Raw genomic sequence first — 22,322 nt, 5'->3', positions numbered from 1 at the left:
AAAAAAAAAAAAAAAAAAAAAGTATTAAGGGGTAAAGGGATATCATGTCGATATAAATATTCTTAAATAGTTCAGAAAAAGTATAGTCACATGTAGAATGGCATGGTAAATATAGTAAACTGTTAACAATTGGGAAGTAAGGATGGATGATATATGATATTTTTTTGCCAATGGTTCATAAATTTCAAGTTACTTCAAAATAATAATATACCTATTTCCTTCTCCGTTTGGTCTGATGCTGACTGTAAATCTTGCTGTTCTGATGACTGTGTTGGTGAAGAACCTGCTTCAGTGGTAGAATGACAATCTGTTTCAACCTCTCCCAATTCTCCTTCAATCATACTAGTGATTCCACGGACAAGATCCAGCAAACAATGGAATGCCACAGACATGGCATAGCCTTCTGGTATAGTTGGGGGCTCAACTTTGTCCAACATCTCTAAGCTGAAATTATGAAAAAATTAAAGTAGATTTTATATAAAGTAAATTACGTAAAAATTAAAGTAAAATTAAATTGAGAAGGCACAACAAAGAAATCGTAAAAACATTTCCTATAATTTCTAGATTTTAGAATTTAAGATTCACAGAACAAGAAAAATAAGGGTTTGTCTCATTTGAAGAAGGATCTTTTCGTGGTATTTTAAGTAACTCAGAAAAATGAAGGTCTGACTCCTGATATAACTAATTATTTTAATACTTTAACTCCTGCTTCACCAATATTTTCATTATCTGTTAATATTAGAAAAATGAAGATATTTACAAAACACAGTTAAGACTTAAAAACATTTTTTTGTGTTTTTGGGTTTTTTTGTACCAAGGACTGAACCTGGGTCCTTGCACTTGCCAGGCAGGCAGCAGCACCACTGAGCTAAATCCCCAGCCCTTAAAAACATTTTAAACCTTCTCAAACTCTGACTTAGTTAAATTCTTTATTGTTTGTTGTTTTTGTAGTGTTGTGGATTGAACCCAAGGGCACAGAATGAGCTATACCACTTAGCTATATTTCCAGCTCACTGTTTTGTTTTGTTATGTTTGAGACAGGGTCTCACTAAATTGCCTAGGCTGGCCTAGAAGTTATGATCCTTCTATCCCAGTCTCCTAAACAGCTTGAATTACAGGCATCCACAACTGCACCCAGGTGACACAGATGCTTCTAAAAGAAGGTGCCATAAATTAAAATCCATCTATGAAGAGGAAGATGCTTTAACATTAGGGAAAAGTGCAACTGTGAAATATTCAGAGCACCTAAAAGCCCAGAAGCAATCTGCAGTACAAATGATACTTAAGAGCTTTGGTGTGTCAAGTTCAAACTACAAAAGTTTCTACTTCATAATTAGGAGAAAGCTTTCACAAAGAAAGACAGTAAATGTTCTATCTTAAATCAGAAGAAATAAGGAATTACCCTTCTAAATCCCTTAGATTGTTTTTGTCAATACCATAAAGAGTAATCCAGTTGGGAAAGAACTAATAGTACTGGGACTACAGATTCTTCACATGTAAAAGATAGATTTTGAACTTTTACTTTATACTATATACAGAATTAACTCAAAAGGAATCAAGACTCTCTAGGAGATAAAATTATAAAATTCCTAGAGTAAGACATAGACAAAAATCTTTCTGACCTTAGATTAGGCAATGGTTTATAGATATAAGCACAACCAACAAAGAAAAAGGAAGACAAACTACTGTGCTTCAAATAGCAATATCAAGAAAATGAAAAGTCACTCAACAAACCAGAGAAATTTTCACTAGAATGGTTATAATAAAAAGATAAACAACAAATATTATTTAGGATGTGCAGAAATCTGAACCTTTACACAGTGCTGAAAATGTAAAATGTTACAGTTGCTTGGGAAAACATTTTGACAGTTCCTCAAAAAGTTAAACATAGAGTCATCATATGACCCAGCAGTTCTATCTGAGATACATACCAAAGAGACACGAAAACACATGTGTATGGAGAAATGTGCAGGCAAATGCTCACAGCAGCATTTATAGGAATCAAAAAGTGAAAATAATCTAAATACGTCAAAAACAAGGGGTTTTAAAATGTAGTTTATCCATACATTAAAGTATTATTCAACCATAAAAACTAATGAATCTGTCTTTTACATGTGAAAAAGCCCAAATGTAAAGAGACCAATAATGTAATAAATTAAAGAAAATAACGCCACCAATACTTGGGTCAAAACTACTTCTATTGTGGTGCCGCCACCTGCCTTGCAAGTGTAAGGTCTGGAGTTCACCCCAGTACCAAAGGAAAAAAAAACTACTTCTATGTAGACATCGCCCAAGTTTTCAAATTACTACATACAATATTTAAGAAGTCAATGAAAGACCCAAATATACAACCAATATTTACATGTGTCTCTCCAAAGAAACTAGTAGAAATCATTTTATATTGAATCTCACAATGAATGATCAGAAGATGCCATTCAACAGGAAGCTCCAATGTGCACAGAAAATGGATGTACAGAGGCCGGGGATTTAGCTCAGTGGTTCCGCCGCCTGCCTTGCAAACACAAGGACGTGAGTTTGATCCCCAGTACCAAAAAAAAAAAAGGAAATGGATGTACAAAAAGAACACCCAATATTCTCTCGCAATTTGTAATTTCAAAAGTGAATAACTTCAGCATTACAGTACTAAGAAATTTACACATTTCTTTAGATATTAAATTCTAATTTTATCTTAAAGATGAGAAAATTAAGATCAAGTGAGATAATGCTGTACTCAAATCCAGAGTATTCAGCAGGAGAACCACATAAAATTCTGCTCTCCTGAGTGACAGGAGTAGATTATCAATAAACAATTTGATTTTAGGTGTTTATTAATAAAAAGGCAGTTTTACAACTTTGCTGAAAACTTACTCTTTCATAGTTTATGTGTTTTCCTACTCACCCACACATCCTCACTCCCTCCTTTTGACTGTGTCTGCACAATTATGTCCTCAGATCATTTTCTGTCCCTATCTTCACCTTGTTTGCTCTCTCACCTCTAAACTTACTTTTACTTCAAATAATTAAGCACTACCCAAGATTATATGTGCATTTGTGTCTTTATTTATTGACTATCTCACCAAAATGTAAGCTCTATAAGGATAGGAATTTTGTTTTGTGCTGGTTTTGTTTTGTTTTGTTTTCAGTTTATAAAACTGTGGCAGTGAACTAGATAATTATTAATGTCTCCTTTAGGGTTAGAAATCTAATTCTTTTACAATTTCATTTCTAGTACACTTGAGTTATTACCTTTTCTAACATAGGAAAGTCAATATACTAAGTAACTTTAATATCTTATAAATGAAAAATGTAACAAATTTTCATTAAAATATTTCAGTGCTCTATGTCTACACTTTTATAATTTTAGACAAAAGAAAGCTGTGTGCCAAAATATCACAATAGTGATGCAATGCAGACTAATAAATTAATCAGAGATTTTTTTCATACTTTTTTTTTTTTTTTTTTGATACCAGGGATCAAACTCAAGACCTTGTGGCTGCAAGGCAGGCACAGTGCCCGAGTGCTCCTGAGCAAAATCTCCGGCCCCTTCATACTTTGTATTTGAGGTCATTTTCATTTACTGTCAACAGAATAGTGATTTCATCACACATATCAATTATTCAAAACATATCAGTAACTGCCTCATACTAACTACAGCAATGTTAAACTGATTTAATACATTTTTTTTCTCATTTTTGGTGTTTTGATACAGGGTTTCACTATGCAACTGAGGCTGGTCTTGAACTCACTATGTAGCCCAGGCTGGCCTCAAATTCATGACAAACTTCCTGCCTCTGGCTCTATTCTGGAACTGCAGGTGTGTGCCTGGCTAAACTCATGTAATACTGTTTTATTTCTGTTAGCACTCATTAATTGTTTAAAAAAAATGAAACAGTACACTGCTAAATACGTATTTGTTAAACTGAAGTAGCTAATGACAATCCAAAAAGAGACATGGACTCCATTAAAGTTTTAATAAATTAAAAACTAAAATTTCTGTGTTCAACCCCAAGAATATGATTAGCTAAATATTTTTAAATGTTTAAAGTAAATTTCTTCATTTACAGTATTCTAAAAAGTTAGATTATAGTATTACTTCCATTTCATAGATGATGCAACTGGTATTTAAAAAAAAATCAATTTGCCAGAGGTAACTCAGTTAATATCAGATGACATAAGTCCAAGAGGTCTGAAATCAAATCCTGTACTCAAAAAAACCTATATAGGACATTTGAATAGGTGTTTAGGTTAGAAAAAAACAAAAAACAAAAAAACTTCGTTTTACAAAGATGCCAGCAGTCTACAATTAGGATAAAAAAAAAAATCTAGTCCTAGAAAAAATTCTCAAAATATGATAAAAGAAAATGAGTTTTGGGGTATTAGAAATGGTGGATTTAAAACTTAAAATATGATGTAGACAGAAGTATTTTAGGATTGAATATCATCTCCAACAATATTCCTTATAAAGTAATGTTACTGCTACTTACTAGGTGGCTTTAGCACTGCCTTGAACTGTTATAGTCAGAATAGGTATCCAAGTTCCTCTATATTCAAAGGCTGGTAGCAGAGTAACACCTCCACCAATCCCCACCATTCCTGAGTTAGCTGGTGCTGAGACTGGGCCACCAGAATTATTGTTTCCTATTAGATAAGAGGGAAAAAGCAAAGATACTAATTTACCACTTGATGACAAATCATTAATATTCAAACACCTAGTTAACCTTTAAATTTTTTTCTGTACCATGAGAATATTACACATACAAATGAAATGTATTAATCCTAATTTGTTAACCTGATAATCCAAATACCATTTCCTTTTTTGTATAAAAGCTACTAAAGCAGAATTATTAGAATTATGGCCAAATAATATTTTATTATTTATTTTGTTAGTCTTCTTTATCCAGGTGAAATAAATAAAAATACAATCAATTCAAAGCAATACAGAAAAAGGTAAGGAGAAACAACAAATTATATATACATTGACTCAAACAAACTTAAACAATGTTAATATTTTTTGTTTAAAGAGAGACTATCAGACCTTCTAAGGTAGTAACTAGACTCTTTAAAGAAAGGAATTAAGTGCAATTCCCTCTAAAAAGAGGAATCTAAACTTCTGTCCTAAAGTTATTAGAGGAACTGAAAGTAGTATACCAGAGAAGAAAAGTCTATAGAAAACATACTGTATTATTCTTTGAATATAAATCTTTATTAACGTATCCAAATTTTTCTAGTCATGTGATTTCTAGAAAACAGCTTCTCAGCAGAGAGAACATTATAAATTATGGTAGAATATATAAACAAAATATATCTTTACCAGCTTGATTGGTTATGGCTGGATTTCCAGTAGGAGGGACAAGAAACAAGGACTGGATAAAAGATCCAAGTGCATTCACAATATCACGAAAAACCTTGGTAGAATGCTGTTTCATATCATAGGACTGACAAAATGACCTGAAAAATATTTTATTTTTTATTTTATATTGAGTTTATTGGTACATTTTAGGTATACAGCACAGTTACATTCATTACTGGGATCTTGTACCTTTACATGACAGGTCTTGGCTCTCATTTTTTCCCCTTGTCCCTACCCTCCCCCCTCCCCCCCTCCTCTCCTCCCCATATTATTTTATATTGAGTTTATTGGTACATTTTAGGTATACAGCACAGTTACATTCATTACTGGGATCTTGTACCTTTACATGACAGGTCTTGGCTCTCATTTTTTCCCCTTGTCCCTACCCTCCCTTCACCCCCTCCTCCCTCCCTATTAACAAACACTCTAATTCCATTTTTCCATTTAAAATGCTTCAGGGAAAAACATCTGCATATTCTTTAGCATTTTTTTTTTTAACAGCAAATGTTACTAAATAGCTTCAATGCTACACTCAAAGATTCTTCATGAGAACTGAGTGATTTCACTAATTTAAGGACAAAGGTCAATGTCTAAAAAATAATGTTAGTAAATTTACATCTTGCCCCCTCTGAATTATTTTGCATACTATTTTGCACTATACTCCTTCATATACATGCAATATATAATTTTCTTTAAAAAATCATGTATTTTGGAGGAATAGATACCAAAGCTCTTCCTACTAGTTTATTAATCTATGACTATTCGTACCAGTTTAACCCATTCAGTTAGCAAAATACTGCTGAAGTTTTACCTTAACAGCTGAGGCTGCACACAGAGTCTGTGTATTGATTCTACAGCAACAGCTCGTAGCCACTGTGGTTTATCTGCATCCAGAAACTTTACCAGAAGTGACAGAAATATCTCACATTCAGTTACCTAAAAAGTATATTTTTTTTATGTTTCTCTGAGTCAAAGAAAAGAATTGCAAATCATATGCTTGCTAATAACAGTACCATGGACAAACCAATAAAATATTTTAATTTGAAATAAATTCGTGATGGTTAGAGAAAATGGGAGTTTTCCGTAAGTAGCTTTATTGTAAGGAAAGGTTAAGAGTAAAAATAATATTTCTAAATATATCCCTGTAAATACTCAAGATCTGTAACATGGTTAATCCTTATTTTTTTTTAGAAATAAAAAAATCTTGTCCCCTCTTATTCCTAAAAATTGCCAATTAGCATAAATCATGCACATTGCTAATAGGATGTATACTTTACCCTTCAGGAATATAACAACAGCCTTTCTTTTTTATTTTTCATTAAGTTTATTGGTATTTTTAGGTATACAGTACAATTACATTCATCACTGGGATCTTGTACCTTTACACGACAGGTCTTGGTTCTTATTTCTTCTGTATACCTTTGCACTCCCTTCACCCCCTCCTACCCTTCCCTATTTACAAAGACTTTGTTTCCAATTTTTCCTTTTCTCATATTTTTTTAATTTTCCCTTCTTTCCTTTCCCCTACTCCTTTAGCCCTTTTCTTCCTATTTCACATTATCAATTACACAATTTGAACCTTATTTACACTTTGTTTTTCACACCAGAGAAACTATTTGGTATTTACACGTGTGACCTATTTATTTCACTGAAGAGTATGGCCTCAATATGCACCCATTTAGCTATAAATGTCTATAGTTTCTCATTCTCTATGGCTGAGTACTATTCCATTTTATAGAAAAACCACACTTTCTTTATCCATTCTCCAGTTGATGGGCAAATGCGCTGTTTCCAAGTTTTAGCTATTACAAACTGCGCCACTATAAACATGGGTGTGCATATATTGATTCTAACAACAACTTTTCTATATTGTCTTTTCTTAAGAAACAGAGGCAATAAGTTAATATCTGGTCACCTGTCCTAAGTGATTCAGAGGACACAGAAGCGCCCAACTCAGATGACAGAAATGGAGAATATAATAGACACATCTCTACCTGGATGAGTGGGGCATTTTAATTTCTTCTTGTCTCTCTAGATAATAGCAACAGAATAAACCTTTAATAATTAGTCACCCTTACCTCTGAGCTACTTGACAGAGATAAGCTGGTGAATCCTGGGGAGAGAAAAACATTCTCTAGGACAGTGTTTTTTTCCAAAGTATGGCTGCTAGACCTCTTAGGGGTCCTTGAGACCATTTCTATGAAATCAAAATTATTTTTATAATAATACTATGATATTATTTGTCATCTTCAAGGTAGTGACTTAATAGTACAAAAGCTATGGTAGATATAATAGATGGCATCTTAGCAAGAATCAAAGCAATAAAACCAAAGTGTGCTAGTACCATGATATTCTTCTCTGCCACCAACAATTAAAATATATAAACACACACTGTATAAATTTTACTTAAGAATAATAGCAAAAGTAAAATAAAAAATGTTGATTTTATCAAACCTGACCCTATGAGCAAGTCTTCTCATACTCTCCATTCCTCCTGACTTTACATGCTGACTGGTATTTCTATATCCTATTTATTTTTAATTTTACTATCTTGTATACATTTTTAAATGTTTTAACTGTAAAAGTACATAATATGAAATTCACTTTTTTTTTTCTTTTTTGGCACCGGGGATTGAACTCAGGTCCTTGAGTTTGAAAAGCAGGCGTGGAACCACTGAGCTAAATCCCCTGCCTGAAATTCACATTCTTAATGATATTTAAGTGAGACAAAAATGGGATATATACATAAAGAACTTTTGCTTTGCATCAAAGTATGATGGGGGTCTGGAAGAAAAACAGGTGTGAACTGAACTATTTGACTTTTCCCCCCTAGAGAACCCATTTCTCCAAGACTGTTTGTGAGCATGAAAAAAGAAAAGGAGAAATGCCTCCCTCTAGTCTTATCTCAATTTACTATAGTTAGGCCAATATTAAAGAAAGAAGAAGAGAAGCCTTTTTAAGTCAACTTTGCCAGTTCCTAGAGAACAAGTGGAGAAGTGGTATGTAGTTGGCCTAGAGACAGGAATAAAAACTTTGAACATTTTGATTACCACATGGCCTGGCAATTATTTAATAGAACTTCAGCATTGGCTGTATACTGGCCCATATATTTCTCTCTTTTTAAAAAATCTCTCCATTCCCTCACCACTTTCCATGCTGACTGGTATTTCTATATTCTAATTATTTTTATTTTTACTATATTGCCTACATTTTAAAATGTTTTAATTAATTATAAAAATACACGATATGAAATTCACTCTCTTACTAATGTCTACGTGTGTACAGTTCAGTAGTGGGTTAACTATATTCACACTGTTGTGCAATAAAATTCTAGAATTTTTTTCATCTTTTAAAATTAAAACTCTATACCCACTAAACAGTAACTCCCCATTCCTTTCCCCCCTCAGCATTTGGCAATCACCATTAAATGTCTATAAATCTGAGAAAAATGTGTATTCTGAAAATGGGTGGGTGGATTACTCTGTATGTGTCTGCTAGGTTCAACTGATTAGTAATGTTAAAGTCCTCTGTTTGATCTTATTGACCTTGTGTGTACCCATCACTGCAATTAAGATATTGAAATCTTCAATACTTATGTATCATCTTTTATTAATTAAAAATAAAGATATGACATGCTAAAAATTATACAATGCTGAATTTGATTTATCATAAAATTAGAAAGAAATATAATATACCATTTTCTCTCAGAAATATCATTCAAATGTTTAAGAGTAAGCATTATATTAACAAAATTGTGATCAGGAATATCAAACATACATCGTATCCACAAATTTATGCATAATAGATACAATTCTGGAATAGAAATAAAAACAAAAAAATTGATCACACCTTTAACATCTTTGCTGTAATCTCTTAAAATGGATGAAATAGTATAAATAAAAACAGAATACGTAGATACCATAATTTAATTATACTTCAAATGAGATATAAACTTAACTGAAAGGCTGAATTCGTAACCCAGAAATTCTCTGGTGCTTTTAGGTAACAGCTATGACTCTCATTTAGACAGAGTATAAATACTATATAAACATAAGCAAGATTCAAGAAAGGATAGATAACAAAGTTCCTGGAAGAATATTGGTAGATACTAAAAAAATTTTTGAACTTAATTTTTAAAAGTAATAGAGCACTATCTTAAAAATAAAAAAATGGTATGCAATTATATATATAAACATTTATGGAAATTAGCACTTACCAAAAGACTGTAAAACTGCTTAATCAGAACAGATACTACTCTCAGCAAACGCATGCAGATAGGAAAATATGGTTTTTCCACGGGTGCTGGGGAAGATGAAGTACTGGAACCTTGTCTGAACTTTATATTTGGAGAAAAGAGCTTTATCACAAGAGGACACACCCTTTCTTTGAGGAGGAAGCTAAATTCCTGGTGCTATTTGTAAATAAAAAAATATAATTTAGTTTGTACTTAATACTTTAAAAACACAGTCTCACTCAAACACAACTTGTTACTAATCAGCATAAATTTACTTAATTATAAGTTTATATTTTATAGTATAATTATAAACTTCATATTGCTCAATTATTTTCACAAGTTGAGGAATTTTGTAGAGAATTAAATCTTATATAGTCATTGTATATTAGTTATATTAGTTTATATTAGTATATTATGCAAAAAGTCTTCCTTAACTTAATTCCCTGTCTATATTAGCTAAGAGCACATTCTCACTTTACTGATAAAGCTTAGTTAAGTCTGCATTTAATAATTAACACTATCAAAGAGCAGTTTATTTTTTCAGAAACCAAAGTTTTTAATATATTTTTTAAAGATCTATTTCAGAGGAAAAAAAAATCAGAAAATACAGATAAGTAATAAAAATAAAAGTCTTGACTAATCTCACCTCCTGCAGATAAGCTAATATTGTTAACTTCTGATTATAGTCTTAATGATTTTTATATGTTTTAATGTTCTTTAAGTCTTCCCTCAAAAATAGACATTAACAGTCAAGTGACTTAAAATTCTACCCTCACATCTGCAGTTAATTTGACTGCAAAATTAAAGGTATAGTTAAGTGCATTTTCATACATCACAAAAATAATTTTTATATATTAATATGTAAAAAAGTTTTTATGAAAAACTAAAATTCCCTAACAAAATAAGAGTCTAACAATATACTTGTATCATTATCTTAAAAGTAGTTACACAGGATATAACACACAGTTCTTAAAGCTTTATCTATTCACTCACTACAGTTGGTTTTCACTACTGAGTGCTTCAACAGTCATTGTGATCTCTGGCCAACTTCACCGTACCAGACCTCTCTGATGCACTTCAAGTGGAAGATTATTTGGTTGAATTTTTTTTTACTTCTGTCTTTTATTATACCACACTTTCTCTGAGATTTGTTCCTGCTTCTCTGGCCTAAAGTTCTCAATATTCTGTGCATGCTCATCTTTTCATGCCAGGTAATTTAATGTTAAAGTTTCTCAGAGCTCAGAAAACTAGGCCCTTGTTTTCTACTCCATGCTGTCACAAGTGACCTCACTGCTATATCTTTAATTAGCAATGATATGCCAGCAATGTTTAAATTTATAATTTTGGCCTAAGACCCCCAAAATACAAGTAACATCTTGCATCTCTCTCTCCAAAATAATGAATAATCTATTTTTATTTACATAAAAACTCTGTCCACCAGTGTATTTCATTTTAGCAAATGGTTCACTGTTCAAGCCAGAAAGCCCAAAATTATCTTTGAAATTCTTTTTCATTACCCACTACAACATTTTATTAATCAATTAACTACTGTTTATTATGTGCTAGGTGTACAATTTTCAATGTCCCCCTATGTCAATTTTCTAGAAATGACACCCTATCTCATGGCAAATGCTTTCAGAATTGCCTCTGAATGGGTTATTCTTTTCCTATTCTCCTTATATCTTCTCACATACTACTCTTCATCCTTTAGGTACCTGCTTACCCATCACTTCCTTTCTTCATTATCAACTCTACACCATGTTTGGTACCCATGCTATTCATTTCCACAGCACTATCACATCTTATTCAATTATCACCCTTCTCCTCATTAGACTTGTAAGATCAAAAATTTTACCAGTCTTATCTAATTTTTCCATTCTTGGCAAAAATAACTGGTAAGTTTTGGTTAAATGTGTGAATAATTAGCAAAAGAAAACTAAAATTTATCTCTGGAAGAAAATTTTGCAGGATTAAATTCAAGGATCATACACACAGTGATTATTTTATCTCCCTACATTAGAGCAGGAATAATAAAGTAGAAATTTTGTGGGGAAAAAATCTGGAATAAATATTATATATCAAGAAGTGTTAAGTGCCATTAAAAAAGAGAGAGAAGTAACAAACAAAGTGCTGGCATGAAATAAGGTGATCACTTTATACAGGGTGGTTGGGGAAGATTTGTTTGGTAAATTGACAATTGAACAAAAAGTATGGAAAGCATTCTATTCTTCAAAACAGTAAATACACAGACCTGAGGCAGGAGTCTGTTTGATGGCATTTAAAGAACAATATAAGGGATAATGTGGCCATAGGGTGAGAGAAAGGAAAAGAGTAATGAGAGAAAAGAACAATGACTATTGGAGAATAAACAATGGTAACTTCCACGGATCTTAATAACGCTTCATCTTTTACTCTAAGAAGATATCAAATGAAGGACTTTTACAAAGGACTAAAAAGATCTGACTCAACACCATTCTGAATGTGGTATAACAAAATAATTAGGTAGGACAAGCATAGATACAAGATTAGTTAGAGAGCTAATATAGTAATGCAGGTAAGAAGTGAAGATGGCTTGGACTGTAACTGTGGTAGAATTATAGACAGCTGGGGCCAGGGATTTAGCTCAGTGGTGCCCCATTTGCCTTGCAAGCACAAGGTCCTGAGTTCGATCCCTGGTACTGTGAAAAAAGAAGTGTAGACAGCAATCAAAAAGTAGTGGCTATTATTATGACTATCACTTCACATAAAAGACTGTTGGATAAGTTATAATTAAATACTAATTATATTAAAAGAAGTGGAATAATCAGTAAATATTGTTCAGTTTTGTTTTTTTTTTTTTTGGTACTGGAGATCGAACTCGGGTCCTTGCGCTTGCGAGGCAGGCCACCGAACCACTGAGCTAAATCCCCGGCCCAATATTGTTCAGTTTGATAAAAAGCAATTAAACATTATGAGCCACATAAAAATAATTTCAGTTCTAAGACCCAGGACAAAAGATCATACACTTTCTGGTACATGATTCACATAGTCTGTAGGTTGAGAACAAAGGATAAAGTGGATTACTTAGAAAGGAAGACAGTATGGTAGGGGAAGAGGCTACTTTAGTAGTCAAAACGACCTAAATTTTATCTAAAAAGAACAGAAATGGTGTATGTGTCCACTTTGCGCCACAAACCCAATTAGTTGTATGGGAGATAATATCTTCTAAGATGCTTATGGCCCAAGCACTGCCTTGGTGGAAATTCTCCTCCCATCCTACCTCTCCTCTTTTACCAGTATTTAAGCAAAAAGTTAGATGCTATGTAGACAACCTACACCAGAGCCTCTGGCATGACAAAAATACAGGTTTTAACACTTTCTTGCTTAAAAAATAAAAGATCTTAATTATATTTCAAGATCTGCTAATAATTAAAGGACTTACTTTAGTTTTTCTACAAGTAAAATGAAATGTTTGATTTCAACATTCCTTTTCCCCCATTTTCTGTTAAAAATATTTTGTATTGCATATTACATTTATTAATATTAACTACATTTTTACATTAAGTTATCAAAAAACACACAGCTTTTGCCAGGTGAAGGGCCATATGCCTCGTCTCAGCTGGCTGGGAGGCTGAGGCAGGAAGACTACTGAATGTAGGACTCAGAAGCATCTGGCCAACACAGAAAAAGACCATATTTCAAAAAACTAAACAAAATAAAAACCATGTAATTATACATAAACAAGTAAAAAAAATAGTAATTCTTTTAGGGTTTTAGATATAAAAACAGCTCACATACATTTTCCCTGATTGATTCATAGGCTAGGAAATACCTAACTAGCTAAAGTCTCCAGGAATTTCTTCTAAGGTTAAAACTGCAAAATGTTAAAGTCCTAAAAATGATAAAAGAAACAGTACATTACCATACGTCTATAGTCTGAAGCTATGTCTTTGCATCATTTGATGTGGAAAAAAATACATGTTGCTTTCTTGAAAAATATTTGTGAAAAAAATTAAAGATCAAGTTTGTTACAAGACAGTATCGATGGCTTACATGTAAAAAGACTTGTGGAAAATCATTGAGGACTGACTCAAGCAATTCGAGGCCAAATGTCCGAGTCATTTCCGTCATGCCCACTAGCCAGTAAGGAGCATCGGCATTAACCAACTGACAAAGGTCCTGGGAAAATAAACAATTTCATGTGCTACAGTGAAATATGCTTTTCAAAATTCACAATTCATAAACTTAAAAAAATCCTCATTAGAAACATCAATAATTCAAATTGAATATTTGACAGACTATATATAGAATCATGTAACTAATGACAATATATAAACAGATGATTTCTCTTAAAGTAACTTTATCATGTTAATTAGCTGTACAGTAAATACAGAAGCTGTTTTTCAATCATTCATAAATATTTAAGTATTGCTTCTACATTTTTAATTCTACATTAAAAATCAGACATAAAATTCTAAATCAAAAATTTAATAGTAAGAATTTAAAAATTTAAAAAATCAAAGTCACACAAAACTGCAATAAAATTATTTCTGTTAATTGAAGTACCTGGAAGAGCATATATGCATCTTTAGCACATGGTTTGAGGGTACTGACCGATCTCCTGTTACTATTGCCTTGGACCAGTACTGGTTGCTCTATGTTATCTGCAATCAAAATGGGATAGGCTTTAGCAGTTCATAATGGCCTTTAAAAATCATACATTCTATTTAAAAGGTATGGCTAAAATAAACACTTGTTTATATAATTACAAACCTTATAATTACAGAACTTTATCTCTAAAATGAAACAATGAGAATCTATTTTTATACAAATGTCATAAAAATTACTTTTCAATATGTTATATTTACTTTATTAAGCTTACAGTATCTTTGTCCAATACATTTGATTTGTTTAGTCCTCCTCATTAGCCCCTTTAATTCATGGGTATGAAATTGACATGGTCCTTTGAAAGTGCCTTTAAATATCAAATATATAAAAGTTTATCATACTGTTAATTCCTCTACTATCTTATCATCTTCAAAAGAATCAACTGCTTGATCTAGCATTCTCAGTATGCCTGTTAGAGATACTCACTTGCTAAGAGTCAATTAGAATGGTGTTTCCCACCTCAGCACTTTTTCCACTACTAATAAAAAAATCATTATCTATAAATTATGACAACTTATTTTGAATAAATATTGATTTGATGCTTTATTGAAAAAGTATTTTTTATCTTATTTGACAGTACTTAATGGTATATTAACTACTTTAGAGTCACACAGCTAAAACTACTAATCCAGGAAGTATATTGAGGTTATGAATGTATAAGACAATCAAACTGAAGAACTGTTCTATTTTTATATAATTATGAATATTTTAACAAAATAGGATAATCTGTAAAATTGATTTCCTAACATTTTTCAAACTATTAAAATTCCATTTGCAATTTTCCTCAAGGACCAATATAGAAAAATTATATACCAAATCTGACCAATATTTAATTTCAAGAAAGTATTTATTCGAGTAGGCACAATTACCATTACCTACTACTATTGCCAATTTTTACAGTATTGCCAAAGAACAATACTATTGTCAATTTTTACAGTACTGCCAAAGAACAACAAATTCAAAAGACTGCATAATATAGGGAGTTTTTTTAAAAAAGAAACAATGTGAGGGGAAATATACTTAAATATTTTTTCTTGACTATATAAGAGGTTGCTCATTACTGTAGCGCTTTGTGATCTTTTCAAATGATTGTGGGAAAAATTTACTTTTTATCAAATACAGGTAAAATCTGGAAAAAGATAATCTCTACAGCAATGAAAAGTTATCAAATAATTTAAATTATAACATGTAAAAATGGAATACTTGTCAGCTCTCTGAAAAGATAATTTTTTAGTTTAAAAAGTTTTTAAAATGATAAGAAATAAAATAAACAGATTACTCTTTATAACATGTGGTACCTATTCAAACAGTGAAAAAAATATATGCAGGAAGATATTCAGACAGTTTAAAATATCAAACACCACCTAAGAGTCCAATAAACTCATTTCTTAAACTATTGAATAGCCATAAAATATAATGTAACTACTAAAATTTAAATTATGTGGATAAATAAATTTAAAAATTCACAGAATGTAATGGTTGACTAAAATGTGAAATTATCAGCTTCAACAGAAAATTATGCACATACAGAAATAAACATGGAAATGAATTATTTCTAAGAATGATCAAATTGTAACTTCTAAAAAATTCCCAATATTAATACAATGGTATTATTAAGCATTTAAAAAGTTTTCTAGTTTTTAGGTATTCTAAGTTCATAGAGCAAAGGCTGAAAATTAATAAAAATGAAATCATGCATGTAAAAATCACCCACAGTCAAAAACAAATAACTTTTATTACTTCACCTTTGTGGAGTTCATCTTCAGCAACCATTCTCTCAAAAACAACAGTAACAACTTGTCTCACTGTAGCAGCAGCTGTATTATTTGTAATATTATCTTTTGTGAAGTGTAGTCGAAAACAAAGGACGATTGCCTAAAAAAAGTTTTCATTTAGTATGAAATAAGACTGAAGAACACAACTACTACTATTTGTATTAGATGTAACCTAAAATTAAATGACATTTGATTGTTTCAGAGACATTAAAAGTCCCACATTTTTACACAATAAAACTACAAAAATGATCAGATTTTAAAATAATTCTCTAAACAAATATACAGCTAATAAGATTAGCTTAAGTAACATGAAATATCTTTTAAAATTTGTTCTTTTACTATGCATAGAATAGTATGTCATGCTTTTATTTCCCCTGAATGATTTACTAAAATAAATCCTACAGTCAATTCCTATTTTAGTAGATAAACTGATAATCATTTATAAAATCTTAAACATCTGTATCAGAATAATTTAATAGCTACAAACCAAGAGAAAGTGTATGTAACAAAATGTACACTGTATAAAAATATTTAAACATTGTATATAACACGTATGACCTTAAAAGAATAAACTATTACCAATTAAGTAAAATCTTACTGATCTATGAACATCAAATAAATTTATAAATATACTCAATAACATATAGTTTAATGTGACACTATACTTCTCTATTTTAAAAGCCATCCAACCTTAAAAACATGCAAATTATAATGAAACTATTACTGAATGTCCAAAATGTTCCTTAGAAAATCACTGAGACTGTTCTTTATACTCTTCTTTCTGTTCTTTAGAAGTATTTAGTAATAAAAAAATTTTTATAGATATAGATTGGGAGGAAGGAAGAAATAAGAACTAGCTATCATATGTGCAGCTTTATCCAGTATAAATGCTGAAAGGAGACTTCTCTAGCCACTTGAGACAGATTTTAATCATCTGGTTTATATAACACATACATATGGAATTATTTTTAAAAGAGAAGGGAGAGCTATCACAGGGAATCTAAACTATTCAAGGCAATACCATACAACACATTTTCCCTTTTTACTCTGATTCTTTCACAACTTTTCACTTACTTTTCTATTTCCTATTAATAACTAAACCCATCAGCAACACCCAAGGGGCTCTGAAAATGATTTTAACTCTCATATGGAGAAAATAAGGCATCAATGGCCATTAAAGTGCAATGCTGATCATCATAATAGCTACAGGGAAATTGGGTTTAGTTCCAAGAGCACCAGGCTTTTCTCTTTCAGCTTACTCAAATAATTTCACAAACCACTAATAAACTCTGACAAACAGAACTCCTACCTTAGAAAGTGCCTCATCATGAACTACGGTATTGGTTGTTAAAAGCACCAGAACTGTTTGAAGTAGCTTAAGTTCTTCAAGATTATTTTCCATTAGCTGCCAAAGCATATTAATTATATTCCCAGCAGCAGTCTGTAAAATAATTTTAATTTTCATTAACAAATAAAATACAGGTGTTGAGGTTCCCAGATAAGAAAAGGTACACAAACTTTGCCTCATCTGGAGGGAGTTTCTTGATCACAGTAAAAACAAAACAAAATCAAATACATATTTTAAAGTCCACAGATCCAAACATATGCCTCAATTAATTGAGACACAATCAATTAGTTTTCTTTTTGAAAAAAGTAAGTTTCTTTAAAGATGTAATATAGAAAATAGTAGCATGCAGTTCTGAAATATCTAGCCAAAACTCAAAGATCATTTCTACAGCAACATGGGCTTTCTTCACCTGACCAAAATAATACAGACATACACAAATTAACTAGGAGTCCACTATTTTATATATATTATTTTATATTATGTTACAGGATATAAAAAGCACCCAAATTAACAATATATTGTATATTAAATTAAAACTATTTAAGATGTTAAGAGCAAAATAATTGACCACTTCTATTCTAGCACCTTATAAAGTATAAAATTAAGGTAAAACCATTAAATCTGTAAGCAAGATACAGGTCCATAATAATGATATATATTTTCTTATTTTGTCATCATCAAGTTAAGATATAAATGTTTAAGTTAATGAACAATATATTATCACTACAGATCATCTAGAAAGTAATTTTCACACCTACCTTTTTAAAAATATTATGTTATATTAGATATCTACTGAATAATACTGAAAACTGGCTTAATTCTAAACTTGTCACTTATATTAATGAACTGTGACTTCTCAGATAACAAATGACTAAAATGTGTTTCATCTTTACTATTTATGAGTGCTCTAAAATGAGAAAAACTGACAATATTTTTTAAATTAAGCTATTTTCTTCAAGTGCATTGACATTCATAAAACTATTTTACATTAAATATCAGGTATGTTTCATTCTTCCCTATGAAAGAAAGCTAGTGATCTGACTCCTATATGCAGTTCATATAAAATCTTCCTATTACCTCAGATACAACTTCATGTGACATGAGTCTCTGGATGGCGGCCAAACATAGCTGAGTGATCTTCGGTTCCTTGGTTCCACAACCCATTAGGAAAGGCTGTACAACCTCTGAGCTGTTTTCCTTCAATGCTTTATTTAGAACACATATAAGATAAATTATCATATCTAAATCATAATTAGGAGTACATTTTATATCATTGCAACCAGTGACAATCTTAGTAAAAAACACTTTATGTAAAATAAACAGCAATAAAAATTAACAGGAGTTAAAATATAGTACACATACAGTACACACTCTGATCTAAACTATATCCTTTACAAAAGATTTCCCATGCCTCTGTCCTAATACTCTGTCCTTTGTTTCTTCTCTATCTTCTGCTATAACCTCTTTGAGGATATATATTTCCAACAGTTCAGAGAAAAACTATTTCCTCACATAGAGCTGGAGGGAAAATACATGGGAATTCATACTCTAGATCAGAAAAATAGTTTTAAATTACTATTTTAATAATTAAAAATAGTATGTATATCATCCCTATCACATTTGTGAATGAATATTCAAAAACTCCCTAAAATTTCATTCTATGCCTTTCATTCTATGCCTATTTGCATAGTTTAATTTCTTCTTCAAGAAATAAACACACTTTCTTAAAAACAACAGCATTTCTCTTATTTCTCAAATAGTACTCTGAATTAATTGGAGATACATGCTGTAATTCCAAACCCCCAACTCCTTCTACTAAGCTAATTCTATGAGATATTTTAAAAGGGCAAAAGTCATAAAGACATAAGTCCAAGTTTTTCAAAAGAAACTGAGACAGTCATCCAGGATCACCATTAAAAGGCAAAAGCAGTACTGAAATTAATTTTATTGTTTCAATCCCATCTTTCTTTTCCCAAAGCTCTCTTTATGGTATGGTAAATTAAGACTACAATTTCCAATAGTATGTTCTACAAATCCTTAGTATGTCAACATAACTAACTGATTCAACAGTGGATGGCAAATATGACCAACACAGAGTAGTTTTTCCAAAAAAAACTCCCTCTCCTTATTCCTTGCTTTCTTGGGCACAAAAGTTTTAACTCAAACCCAGAGATATAAATTTTCTATAACAATGACTCACTCAAAACATTGATATGAATGACTAAATATAACTGCAAAGCTAATCATGAAGCATTAATAAAGTGATTAAATATCCATTCTAAGGCTACCCACTCCTATCTCTGTTGAACACTCTAATTATTAAATGTTGAGACAAATTAAAATTTATCAATAATAACAAGGTACATTTGTAATTTCTGACATTAGAAGGTGTTTCTCATTTAACTATGGCAATATTCCTATAGTTAATAGGGCATGACTTGGCCTAAGTGACTCAATAGGTAAGTGGTAAAGCCAGAATTTGAAGATATTTGAAGAATTTGAAATCTTCTAATTAACTGGTTCACTATCCTCCCCACAACATTTTGCTACCACTCTTTAAAGTAAATAGCATCCTGAGGATAATGGAAATTAAGAGGACTCAATTATCTGCGTTTTAAAACTGACAATTCTTTAGATAAATAAAGGCTCATTAAAAATGTATTTTCTTAAGAGTGTAAAGGGCCAATGATATCAAGATATATTTGTAATATCATAAAGAAAATAAATGTCACTGAGAATGCTGTCTATTTAGTTTTTCTTCACAGTTTCATCTTCTGTACCATCAAGAGATTGTGCGGGGGGGAGCGGGTGCCTGCCTTGCAAGCACAAGGTCCTGAGTTCGATCTCCGGTACCAAAAAACAAAACAAAACAAAACAAATCAAAACAAAAAGAGCTTGGGAATATCTTATTTTTTGAAAGAGTACTTCACCATTGTTTCTGAGATTCTTCTTCTAAGCCAGAGACAACCATTCTGCATCTTTTGATACTGGTATGTTTTCTTATGTTAACAAAGTTTTTTGAGAAGTATGGTGACATTCTAAATAGCAATTAAACTCAATGCATATGGCCACAACAAATGCACATAACTCAGCCAATAATAATATGATTAAATATCAACCAATTCATACACACACGAAGAAAGAAAACTACAACACCAACTGGCCCACAGTGATTCCAAGATTACATCAGCTATAAGATGCATGGCATTGTAGGGGATATTACAGGTGAAAAATTGTGTATCTTAGAGTCAATAAATATGGTGCATCATAGTGAAATACTGTATGCATGTCCAGTTATAGTTAGGTCTATCATGGTAAGATAAATCTAAAGTAATAATAATTTTTTAAAATTTTATTTTATATAAAGGAATCAAAGACATCTCTTTCTACTTTTTCCCCTTCCAATTTATATGAGAATATATCAAAGGATGATTTTTTATGTTATTCTAATAGATGATACAAAAATAACATGTATCTAATCTACATCTTCTGAAGCAGTTTCAAAAACAAAAACATGTGTTTTTCAGCAAGAGAAAGATCAGAAGAAAAAAGTTACTGATATGTTTTTCTTCTTCTAAATGTAAAAGTACCCAGGAAACTAAAATTAATCTGACCCTTTTGAGTATAATATATAGTCACTCTCTATATACAATAATTGTAATGATATGCTATTTAAGGGTAATCTTATGTAAATACCTTTGCAGAGTAAGAGATTTCAAAAAACATGCTGAGAAAAATATTATTTGGCAATGTAAAGGCATCTGGCATTAACCATTTTATAGGTCATTTGAGAAAAAAATAGAAAAGGTTGTTTTCTAAACTAAAAACACTCTGGTTTCCATGAAAATATAAGAACAGGTTTTTCTGGGAAGAAGAGAAAAAGTTTACTTTCCACCTAAGTCTCTTAATAAGCATAACTCTTTAACAGAGTAACACTGTGTGTTTGATATGTTATCATTTCCAAATTACGTAAATGTGAGATCAAATGATACACTTTCACACACCTGGAAGAGGTCCAACAGGTCCCCATATCCTAGGGGTTTCTTTGCTCTGAGCATTTTCACTGCATAATTGCAATTTTTATCCTGAAAAAAAAGAATTAAACTAGGATACCCCACTATAAATCATATTAACAGGGGTTAATAAAATTTTACTGATTAATTTTAACAGGTATTAAATAAAAATTTTTAATTCTTATGAAAGAAATGTGACTTAGATATTAAGTCTATCTTCAAAATATCTAAAATCTGGTTTAGGAAGAGACTATTTCTAACAATATTTAAAAATTTTAATGGGCTCAAAGGTCCAAAAATATATTCAATTGATGCAATAGAACAAGTAAATATACCGGCAGTTTCTTAATAAAAGCACCCAGAAGAAAAGGAGAGTTATTCAACAAATGATGTTGGTACAATTAGCAGCTGCAAAGAAAAAGAACACTACATCTTCATATCACTCCATATATTATAAAATAAGAAAAAAATGAAGCCTTAGAAAAAAACTTAAAAAACCCTACAAACCCTATAGAAGGGACTCCTAAATGCAAGACAACAAAAATTCAGAAAAAAATAGGGCATGTAAAAATGAAAAAAACCTATATTAAAAAATTAAAAGGTATATGACCTGGGGAAAATATGGGAAGTTAATATTTTCACTATATAAGTAACCCAAATCTGATAAGGAAAACAAAAATTCAAAGAAATGAATGAAAAATGAAAATAATTTAATGCATACAATATGTTCAGTATCAATTAAAATGAGAAATTGTTTGCCAGTTCAGTTACCAAAGTTTTTTTTTAATAATAATCCTGACAAGTATGTGTTATGGTTTGTATCTAGATATCCCCCCAAAGCCTTACAAGGTCATAGGTAGTGCATTTTGGAGGTGACAGGATCTACAGTGTGATGCTAGGATTAAGGATGTGATGCTGGGATTGATGCATGGTGCAATGCTAGGATTAAAGCTGT

The 22,322-nt window shown here is 31.2% G+C and overlaps 1 protein-coding gene across 5 annotated transcripts in view; it reads right to left on the bottom strand.

The window, feature by feature from the left end:
* The window catches only part of Mon2 (MON2 homolog, regulator of endosome-to-Golgi trafficking), a 114,126-nt gene that overhangs the window by 52,982 nt on the left and 38,822 nt on the right, over positions 1-22,322 (bottom strand). For 4 of the 5 annotated variants that reach the window (XM_010644534.3, XM_010644536.3, XM_010644535.3 and 1 more), the window contains exons 3-12: positions 18,432-18,559; positions 17,316-17,447; positions 15,977-16,106; positions 14,130-14,227; positions 13,617-13,742; positions 9,567-9,761; positions 6,162-6,286; positions 5,312-5,448; positions 4,485-4,638; positions 212-444 (exon numbers count right to left, since the gene is read on the bottom strand). In XM_010644534.3, coding sequence (XP_010642836.1) covers positions 212-444; positions 4,485-4,638; positions 5,312-5,448; positions 6,162-6,286; positions 9,567-9,761; positions 13,617-13,742; positions 14,130-14,227; positions 15,977-16,106; positions 17,316-17,447; positions 18,432-18,559 — 1,458 coding nt within the window. Of the gene's footprint in view, positions 1-211; positions 445-4,484; positions 4,639-5,311; positions 5,449-6,161; positions 6,287-9,566; positions 9,762-13,616; positions 13,743-14,129; positions 14,228-15,976; positions 16,107-17,315; positions 17,448-18,431; positions 18,560-21,358; positions 21,440-22,322 lie in introns of all 5 variants that reach the window. The other variant, XM_019210767.2, reaches the window with a different exon arrangement.

The sequence above is a fragment of the Fukomys damarensis genome, unplaced genomic scaffold (assembly GCF_012274545.1).
Source record: "Fukomys damarensis isolate Sample0158 unplaced genomic scaffold, DMR_v1.0_HiC HiC_scaffold_15, whole genome shotgun sequence".
In the NCBI taxonomy this organism is placed as follows: domain Eukaryota; kingdom Metazoa; phylum Chordata; class Mammalia; order Rodentia; family Bathyergidae; genus Fukomys; species Fukomys damarensis.
The sequence above is the reverse complement of the archived record's forward strand: the minus strand, read 5'-3'. Positions and strand labels throughout refer to the sequence as shown.